General features: G+C 32.3%; 2 protein-coding genes across 3 annotated transcripts in view; one reads left to right on the plus strand and one right to left on the minus strand.

The window, feature by feature from the left end:
* Positions 1-228: 228 nt before the first annotated feature.
* On the minus strand, positions 229-4,495 carry LOC102581783 (transmembrane protein 18). The gene is made up of 4 exons (XM_006356555.2): positions 4,244-4,495; positions 2,219-2,324; positions 705-853; positions 229-613 (listed from the first exon to the last, which is right to left on the minus strand). Exons 1-4 carry the CDS (start codon positions 4,382-4,384, stop codon positions 518-520), a joined length of 492 nt encoding a protein of 163 aa, XP_006356617.1. The 5' UTR covers positions 4,385-4,495; the 3' UTR covers positions 229-517.
* Positions 4,496-7,188: 2,693 nt separating this feature from the next.
* LOC102582106 (psbP domain-containing protein 5, chloroplastic) overlaps positions 7,189-10,775 on the plus strand; it is a 15,329-nt gene continuing 11,742 nt past the window's right edge. For both annotated transcript variants that reach the window (XM_015313001.1, XM_006356556.2), the window contains exons 1-3: positions 7,189-7,335; positions 7,424-7,581; positions 9,543-9,651. In XM_015313001.1, the coding sequence (XP_015168487.1) occupies positions 7,259-7,335; positions 7,424-7,581; positions 9,543-9,651 (344 nt within the window). In that variant the 5' untranslated portion in view covers positions 7,189-7,258. The remainder of the gene's footprint in view (positions 7,336-7,423; positions 7,582-9,542; positions 9,652-10,775) is intronic.

The following is a 10,775-nucleotide window of genomic DNA, read 5'->3' on the forward strand; positions in this document are numbered from 1 at the left end:
GAAACATGTATGGTAGAGGATTCACAATTGGAACTTGTAAGTACCATTGATGTTTTACAAGGATATATTGTGCTATAGAGATTTTCCTTTTTATATTTTATGCTTTGTAACGAATGGCATAGAGTGGACCACGATGAGTTTCAACGGTATAATCTAGGCAATGTAAAAAGAGACCAAATACTTCAGACAAGACTTCTTCGGAGACTCAATTTAATCTTGATATAAAAATTCAAAGATCTAACATTGAAAGATTAAATGAAAGCTGGGCAACGTTTCTCAGGCGGGGTATAAAAGCAAGAAAGGCAATGCTGATTTCACCTCTACAAAGATAATTTGAACCAACCTATGAAAACACATTTAAACGGTGACAAGGTTAATGCGAAAGAAATCCTTATGTAACCGAGTGTTAAGAATTCTCTTCACCAGTTGGTGTAGGGAGAGAATAGTAAGATGTCACATAAGACACATTCCCCTGTCCCCCCATGCTTTAGTCGTAGCAGAGCAGCAAATATGTTTGTTACTCCTCCTTGTTGCTAGCTAGTCTTGCCCGGTGTCTAAGTTCTGCTTTTTTCCACCTGACAATCAGGTAACATAGTGAAAAGAGGGTATTAACCTGCAAAGAAGAAAGGTGTAAAGCTAATTAGTGAGTGAAAAACAATAGAAATGAAGAAAACAAAGAGTGCAGAATGACCAAAGATACTCACCAAGATTATTATCGAAATAACCAACAGAGGCCCAGACCAGAGTGTGGAAAGAAAAATGCCATGTGAATCAAAGTAATTCTGGCGCGCAAAGCTTTTCCAGTTCGCAGCTAATATGCGATTAAGCCTCTCAGCACCATACACTCCTCCCACTGTATCATAAGGTAACTAAAAAAGTGAGGAAAACGGGACATTCTAATACACTGCAATGGAAAAGATCAAACTTCTAACATGCAAGCTAGAAAGATGTCATCCCTTCAGTTTCACAACACAAAGCTACTAGCATACGGAACATAATTATTTGCTACTCAACAGCCTGAAAACTTGTGCTTTCATTAAGCTCAACAATATGAATTTTTCAATCTGAAAACTAAGACATGTAGTCTGCTAAACCCAAAACATAGAAAACCATGAAGACAAAATAGAGTAATGTCGAAAGTTAAGCTTTCTACCTAAAACATAAGTTCTATGTGTTATTGTGAAAGGGGAAGCCTAGCAATCCATGTAGAAAGTTCAGACAGGTTATTCTGGAACTGTATTATGTCATTGAGCTTTTGAAGTTGTCTACTGAGGATTATTCTTACGGAAAAGGGGCAAAAAATAGACAAAGTAATTTTTTAAAGCCACGTGATATTTTTGGAATTAGAAAACCAACTTTATAATTTTTTTAATTCAGTACATATAGGTTTGTTAACGAAAAGGGTAAATAATGCATCATTTGTTAGACGGTAGGGGTATATATGCACCATATCTTTAACAAGGGGGTATATCTGCTCTAAATTGCAAAGTTGAAGGGTATATTTACCCCTTTTCACTTCCACTTCATGGAGACAAAATTATCCTACTTCTTGCAATTTGGTGGCAAGCACTTATAGGAAGAAATTGTTACAGGAGCAGGGATAACTAATTAGGCCGTTTATCACCTGAACTCTTCTGCAATTCTAGAAAATTGTATCCAGCATACTACATGTGTCAGAACAGCCTAGAATCAGTAACCACTTGTTCCTAAATCCTAATTCTTCAGTGGTCACAGATCTTTGGAACATGTTCCTTTCAGTTTTTGGAATTAATTGGGGCCCACCCCAGAATATCAAAGATGCAGTTGAAAATTGGTGCCTATGGAAAGTTGACAGCACCATCAAGAAAACCCAGCATGTATCTTTTGGCGTCTTTGGAAAGAGAGAATCTCAGATTTTTTTATGGCATCTCAACTCCTAACAGTAGACTAAAATCCTTTTGCCTATTGAACCTCTTCAGTTGGAGCAATCTTATACCCTGTAAATGATGTTATTCCCCTTTATTTCATGAGCTCTCTATCTGTGGTTTAAAACCGTACTTTTGCTTTCCGGTTAAACTCCCTGGTCTAGTAGAGGAAGTTGTTGTATTAGGAGTTTGACCATGATTTATTGTGTACTTACTTTGCATCTCCTGATGCCAATTTAATACAGCACTTAACTTCATGAAAAAATATCAAGAAATATCAGAAACTGGATAACTGTAAATAGCGGTGAACTTACGTGCAAAAAGGAACAAAAACATCTGGAAATTGATGTTCTTCCGAGACACAATACATACTAGAAGAAACACGGCGTGAAATGAAAGAAGACCTACCAACCAAGGTTCCTACATAAAGAAATGAAAATCATCAATAAGCAAGACAGCCAAATAAATTTGTCTTAGTCAAAATGCAAAACTCTCATGTTTGACAAGCTCAAATCACATCTTTTGTTAGCCAATGATACCTCTTGCTCAAATTTTTTAATAATAACAAATATATTTTGGTAAGGTAATGATGTATGCAATGATGAATACGTTATCTCCTTTAAACATTACAATTTCAATTAGCAAGCAAATGCTAACATAGAGCTCTAACTTCTTTCTAAAATTCTCCTAGTATTGCATTAGACAGCTGGCAGCATCAACCACATGCCATATGATATCATTCCCCTTAAGGATCAAGTAGAGATCTTAGACCCTCTTTCTCATCTTTAGTTTCAAAAGTGGAGGACGAAAAGCAAATTCAAAAAGTGCATAAAATGAAAAAAACAAAGAGGCATAACATGATTGGAACTAAGGAGTAAGGACCATATAATAGAGGAAGAGATAACAGGATTGCATCGGAGAGAAAGGAACATATAACCAACTCTGGGTGACTGTAGTACCGAGGTAGCAAAATACTACTTAGGCAAATTACAATTGAACCGACAGCCAAAGAATTTTCTTTAGAAGGTTTGCCTAACCGAGCATTAACACAGTACACCTTGCCAACAATTTGCCTTGCCTGGCCTTTATCCAAGAAAAATCTTTAAACTTCAGCAATCACATATGATGGGATTTTTAATATTCTAAACCAACTACAGATCATCCTATCATAATTAAAGAAAGACAAGTGGAATTTAGAAAGATGTTTTATTTCAATACACAATTTTACGAGGATAGGAGAGTTCTACCTCTCTTCAACTGACAAGGCTCCTTATATAGATGGTGTCCTTCTAACACTGATCCAATTTGATTGAATCGGTACTAATATATTTAAAAATCGTGAGCTAAATGTTCCGCTGAAACCTACTACTTAAAAGTAAAAAACGACACTAGGCTTAGAGAGAAGGAAGAAATCGCCTTGATGTTTTTCGTGAATTGTGATACAATAAACCCCACCCACAAAACCTCTGGCTAAGAACCAAAGAAAGGCTTCCCCATTCAGCTCCTTTGGTGACTCAAGCCTCTAATCTCATGGTTGGAGGTAGATGGAAATTTCCAATTCCACCAGGCTATCCCTCTCTTGCCCCAAAAGAAATCATACGATAACAGCAGAAACTTCACAGAAAAAATGCAAAACAGTACATGAACCAAGTCCAAAGCAGAGCAAGATAAGCCTGCAGAAAATTTTTCACATATAAAACTACATAACTTAGTTCTTAGAAAATATGGTTATCTACCAAAGTATATGTAATTCTAGGAGACATGAATGTTAGAATGTACAACATTTCAATGTTACCATACGTTCTGCAATTAGATAATTGGCCTGACCCTCCGTTTTCCCTAGTACAAGCCATCCCCCACCCCCACTGCTCCCAAAACAAAACAACAACTATGAAGCCTCAATCCCAAACAAGCTGGGATATGAATCCTCACTAACCATGTTTCACTGGTTAAGCTCAACACACACACACACCCCTTCCCTCTCCAGCTGCCCCAAACAAAACAACAACTACTAAGCCTCAATCCCAAACAAGTTGGGATATGAATCCCCTCTAACCACGTTTCACCATTTAAGCTCAACACAACATCCCCATCCACCCAAACAAACAAACAAATAAAAGAACAACACCACAATGACATACAGCACAGACATTGCTATAAAAATCAATACCGGACAACACAAAAAAATGCAAAATACTGCAGAAACAGAGTACAAGGCACAACAAGATAAGTCGAAGTATAAAAATTTCACAAAAATAATAACAGGGTCCTAACAAAATCTGATTTTTACCAAGTTCAGAAGCTGGATAAGGGGGAAAAAAAGGTCGAATTGGCAATACCGTCCAGTCAATGGCGTGGAAGAATCCTATGAAGTTGTCATATGCTGGTCTAAGACTAGACCTCATCTCTGCAGAGAATTTCTCAACAAGATCTGCCATTTGGTCCATATGGGAATTCAAAGCACTGCTTAATTCCTCCATTTTCGCCTCTCAAAATTCTTTGCTGCTTTGAGATCAAGAAAGTGACGCCTCTCTCTCTCTTCCGCAAATCTTGACACTAGCTCTGCAGCTTAAGAGTATTCTACACTTCCTTGTGTGGAGCTTTCTCTCTTATTGCTAAATCACCCCTCTAGTTTTGGAAGTATTAAATTAACCCCATATCTTATTTATTATATAAAGATAGGGTTAAGGTCTATGTTCTACATATGTTATTGATTTGACCTTTGCGATCGTTTGTTATAAGGGACTAGGTCAGTTGTCCCTGTTTAAATTTTGAATTGAATTTATTCTGTGTTAAATTAAAGATATTAGTTATAACGACATTAGTTTTATATTAAAATTTTATTACAACTTTTCTCATATAAAAATGAAATAAATTATTCAGGTTATATTTCTGATTTTAATTCCAAATTGTAATCCTATAGTATTCTTGCAAAGAACCCTTAGAGGTTGAGTTTTCTTAATTTAAATAATTTTCTAGATTAGTTTATACATATATACTCTTTCATTCTTAGTTATAAAAAAAATACTGCACTTTTAGTCCAACTAATGAAGTTTTCAAATTTTCTATCTCGTTGTTATGAGAATTATTCACTTTTTCATATTTTTCTCCATTTTATTTGAGAATTAGTGCTTAATCCGAAAAAATTCAAATACAACTTCAAATATTTGAAATTTGAAAAAAAATAAATCCAAAACCCTATTTTCGAAAGCCAAGAAGGAGAGGAGAGCAATATTTTATTTGAACTTTGTCAATATTAAGTGTAAATTAATATTATAAAAAATAATAATAATATAGATAATAAAGTAAAAACTAGTTGTCCCATTTAACTTTTAATCTTAAAAACAAGCTTAGTTATTGTTAACTTCTTCTTCTTTCTTTAAAAAATTATCATCAAAAGAAATTCTTCAAAATGATGATAATAATAATAATAATAATAATAATAATAATAATAATAATAATAATAATAATAATAATAATAATAATAATAATAATAATAATAATAATAATAATAATAATAATAATAATAATAATAATAATAATAATAATAATAATAATAATAATAATAATAATAATAATAATAATAATAATAATAATAATAATAATAATAATAATAATAATAATAATAATAATAATAATAATAATAATAATAATAATAATAATAATAATAATAATAATAATAATAATAATAATAATAATAATAATAATAATAATAATAATAATAATAATAATAATAATAATAATAATAATAATAATAATAATAATAATAATAATAATAATAATAATAATAATAATAATAATAATAATAATAATAATAATAATAATAATAATAATAATAATAATAATAATAATAATAATAATAATAATAATAATAATAATAATAATAATAATAGTGCAAAATTTATAGCAATACAAATGGAGTCGCATAATTGCAAGAATGGATATCTAAAAGTCTATTCAATTTTAAAAATTTTAACTTACAAGTAACTATAAATTTATTAGTCTAATTCAAAATTTACTCGATTAAAATAATTATCTCAAATTAAAATCAATTCTAATAGGAATAAAAATTAATTATCTCAAATTTAAACTACAATTTTCCTGATTATAGCAACTTGAATAAACATATTTTTTCTCATGCTTCATTATATGTCTTTACCTTCAAGTTTTTTTTCCCTTTTCGAGGTAATTAAATTGATCATAATTATTATAAATCCATAACAATCTTGACGTAGACTACATTAATTTATCATTCAAAATCATGCATATTTTAATTCTAATTTATAATGAATAATCAACATTTTAAAAAGAAACAAATCAAACTTTAATACTCCCTCTGTCCCAATTTATATGACTTACTTTCCTTTTTAATCAATCCCAAAAAGAATGACACATTTTTATTTTAAGTAACAATTTGCCTATAAAAGTTCTTTTTGGACACAAATTTCTATCATTCATTTTGGACCACAAGTTTTATAAGTCTTTCCATTTTTCTTAAAGTTTGTGCCAAATCAAAGTACATCATATAAAATGGGACGGAGGGAGTATTTAATACCAAGTATTTTGGTGCTATTGTTAGATCTTTCTATGCTTAATTAAATGTATTTATGTTTCTAATTTTGTGAAAGAAAAAAAATCAAGACAGCTACGTAGAATGCACAAGCGGCAAAAAGAGATACACTCAAGAATATCATCTAAACAAATATTATGCGCATGCTTATTTAGAAAAATAATATTTATAAAATACTCAATATATTATATACATATACATTGTATATCTTCATGATATATCAAATTGTATTATCCAAAAATACATTAACGTATGTAATTTTTTAAGAGGTAATTTTTATAAATTTGAATAAATAGTAAATATTTTACTTGAATAATTATAAAATAAAAATATTTTCTTTTAATAAAATAAGTATATTAGAAACGAAAAAAAATAATTTTTCTAATAAAAATAAAGAAATTTAATTTCACAATTGACATTTTATATTTATTGCGTTCTCTTCATCTTCTAAAACACCTTATACTCACACTCGCTCCCACTCCTTATCCTTCACATTTACATCATAGTATGTTTAGATTATGCTCAAATTCTTTTAAGATAATCTTTTTTTTACTTTTATCAAATACAATAAAATAAATAAAAAACTTTTTTTTTTAGATTTAAGAAAATATTTCCTAACACATGCTGAGTGGAAAATAAAAGAAAAAACATTGAATATAAGTTGTCCATCAACTAAACAAAAATGAAATTATATTCTATTTATTACAACTCAAACTCAGTAGAAAAAATCACTTTGTTTTTTTGGATTTGAGGATATGAGCTAAATCCAAAAAAGAGTCTAACCATGGCAGCAACAGCTCTTCTCTCATCTCCTCCATTGCCTTCTTCATCTAATCCTTCTATCCTTTCAACTCCCTTAAAGTATTCCTCTTTCTTTTCATACTATTTTCTTTATTTCTTATTTACCTCTAACAAAAAGATTTCATTTTTTTTGTTTTGTTTCTTGTAGAAAGCAGAGCAAGATTCTGTGGAACCAAAAAAAATGTGGGAAATTCAGGGTATGTTCAGAGTTTTGCAAAGAACCCACTACCCAATATGGGGTTTCCAGAAGGGACTTGACCTTCATTGCTCTTTCCTCTTCACTCTCTCTAATTTTCCCATTTTCAGGTAAAAAACTGTAAAGTTTGCATTTTTGGGTGTCTTTGAGTATAATTTCAATTTGGGGGTGGGGTTGTTTCTGTGAATTTATTTTTACCTTATTTCTGCTGCTGTTTCAGTTTTGTAATGTTAGTGATAAGATGAATATCAGCATTGTCATTTGAAGTCACTTATTAGTTATTGACATTATTGAACTCTCTCTCTGTCCCAATAAGTTAGACCCTTTTGGCGGTAGCTAGATTTACAAGTAAAATGGATTATGGTCATACAAAAGATATACTCTCTCTGTCCATTTTTACTTGTCCGCTATTGACTTGACACTTGAGTAACTTGACATAACCCTCAAGGAACAATATATGGAATACCAATTTTACTATAACCCTTTGACTAATAGTTAATAATAAGTGATAAATTATCTCGCAGTTTTCCAAACTGGACAAGTAAAAGTGGATATCTATTTCTAGTATAGTGGACAAGTAAAAGACTAAAAGCGGATGGAGCGAGTAGTTGACTCCCAATATAGTAATAGTGTCAGACAAATGATAAAGATTAGTTACATGTTAAAGTGTCTAGTATATTATTTTGAAATGTTAAAAAGTGGAGTAGTTAGTCAAGGAGATGTCAACCATGTTTGTAAGTGTATGCAATTATACTAGTTTATTTTTGTTTGAACAGTTGGAGGGAGAAAATCCTTAAGTTATCTTCATAATGGGACAGTCTTATGATAATAACTTAAACATACATGCTTAGAATGGTTGTTAGAATAATCTGGATAAAGGAGAAAACAATATAGTTTTTAGTTTAGGAAGTGGTCAAGTATATCTAGATGCACTAAGCACGAAAGTCAGTCATGTAATTAGGACTCAGCGAATAGCGTTTCACCCTAAATCTTGTTACTGCAGATAAACCTTTAGTCTATCATTGGATGGCATGGATGGAAAGGAAGGGAAATGAGTGATATAGTGTAGCATTGGCATTTCCTAGTTAGATAGACTACCTTAAAATGAATCAAGATGAAAGGTGGCGGAGTGTTGGAGAGGAAGGAATGATATAAATATTGCAGCTGATTCAAAATCAATGCTGGGTGTGTGGATGTTTTCTGGACATCCAAGTCAGACAATATGCTGAAAATTACACTAGGTCCTCTCCTAGTTGATTGAAATTATATATAATTCTTTTTCTGGTAAATTGAAGAATGATGAGTCTTTTTAACAGCAACAGGTGAAGCAATAGTGATGCTGAAGGGCTAGGTTGCTCAGACTCTTCAAAAATGTCCCAGGTAAGTGTCGGATCCTTGAAAAAGTAGTGCATTTTCGGAGGATCCGACACGGGTGCGGCAACATTTTTGGAGAGTCCAAGCAACTTAGCTGAAGGGTATATTGTCTTTCTTCCACTTAAAAACTAAGTGAAAGAGCTTGCGGGGGAGGGCTCCTTGCTGCTTTCTCAGTGATATGGATTAAGCACATCATTTAACAAGATATCGTTCTGAAAATTATGCCCCACTGTCTTAAATTTTTAAATACAAGTTAGCCCAATTAAACATTTTGGACTCATCGGCCCCGTGAACTCTCAAATTGGTGCAATTAGGTACTTCCTTCCATTTGTCCTCTAAGTTTAAATACTTGTGAATTGCAAAGCAGTAGCTACTGCTTTTTCCAGAAGTATATTCAATAGTTGCGTCGTATAGATTGTCGTCGCTGCAAGTGGAACCTTCGGATGGTTAAAACTTGAAAATTTAAGTAGATAGTTAAATACATGTCTTTGGCAACTGAATTCATCTGGGATTGAAGTGTATTACATAGGTTGGTTTGGGGCAGCATGATTTTATGTATGATTATAGTTGAATTTTTATCCATATACTTAGCTTAATGTAGAGATCCCTGTTTCAAGGGAAAATATTGTAATATTGTATTGCAGCTTTCTAATCGTTTTTAGGTTTAGTGAAGAGAGATTTTCTTGGCTATATGCAGGTTTAACTGCTGAAGAAGAGTTGAGAATGGGTTCGTCTGTCGATGACATAAATGCCTATTCCTACTTGTATCCTATTGAAATGCCATCTAAGAAGTTCGTCTTCAAATGGTAAGCAATAGCTTTGTTACTAGGTCCTTGTCTGCTTTCCATTTGTCATGTTTCTTTGAAATTGAAAAAAGAAAAGAAAATCATTTAGCTGGCGTTGTTGGTTTCTTATGTAATTTCATACTCAGAAACAATGGGCGTGATAATTTTAGACCAAAGAAGCCTAGACCTTTGAAATTCTAATGTATTTGTCATCAAACTTTGGAAGAAAAAAACAAGTTGCTGAAGTACACATTCAAATCCTTCTGTACATTTGGATAGTCCCAGGGGACTTCAGGGATACACTCTACTGAAATCCTATCCCTGTATTCAGCTTTTAAGATCTCATCACGCAAGTGAGAACTGCCAGTTGTATTTCACTTGCCAAAAAATCTGTATCCATTTGATGTCCAAATCCACTTCTGTTCTGTATAGTACGGCTTCCATGGACACAATATCTGCAGCTCACTTAACAACCATTGTGGATTTGTTTTTTCTTGTGGTTTTTGTGAGAAATATATGGGAAAAATATTATTGAATTGTTGTTCTAATTATTACATAGAGAACCCTATTTATAGACACTATATAATACAATTCCTTACCAAATAGGAGACTATAAACTATTCCTATTTTGTGTAGGATTGTGTTTACCTATTCTATTCTAACACTCCCCCTCAAGCTGGTGCATACAAATTATATGTACCTAGCTTGTTACAAATGTAATTAATACGAGGACCGGTGAGGGACTTGGTGAAGATATCTGCAAGTTGATCATTTGACTTCACAAATTTGGTAACACTATCACCTGAGAGTATCTTTTCTCTTACAAAGTGACAATCAATCTCAATGTGCTTAGTCCTCTCATGAAACACTGGATTTGATGCAATATGAAGGGCCGCTTGATTATCACACACAAGTTCCATATGACCGGTTTCTCCAAACTTCAGTTGTCCAAGCAACTGTTTGATCCAAACTAGCTCACAAGTTGCTACAGCCATTGCTCGATATTCTGCTTCTGCACTGGATCGAGCAACCACACTTTGTTTCTTACTCTTCCATGACACCAAATTACCTCCAACTAAAACACAATATCCGGATGTAGAACGTCTATCAAAGGGTGATCCTGCCCAATCAGCGTCTGTATATCC

Source organism: Solanum tuberosum, unplaced genomic scaffold (assembly GCF_000226075.1).
Source record: "Solanum tuberosum cultivar DM 1-3 516 R44 unplaced genomic scaffold, SolTub_3.0 scf00225, whole genome shotgun sequence".
NCBI classification, from domain to species: domain Eukaryota; kingdom Viridiplantae; phylum Streptophyta; class Magnoliopsida; order Solanales; family Solanaceae; genus Solanum; species Solanum tuberosum.

Coding starts and splice junctions, on each gene's coding strand:
- LOC102581783 (XM_006356555.2), bottom strand. CDS start 4,384: ATGGAGGAATTAAGCAGTGCTTTGAATTCCCATATGGACCAAATGGCA. Junction 2,325..4,243: donor TCCACGCCATTGACTGGACG/GTATTGCCAATT, acceptor TTCTTTATGTAG/GAACCTTGGTTGGTAGGTCT. Junction 854..2,218: donor GTTTTTGTTCCTTTTTGCAC/GTAAGTTCACCG, acceptor CTTATGATACAG/TGGGAGGAGTGTATGGTGCT.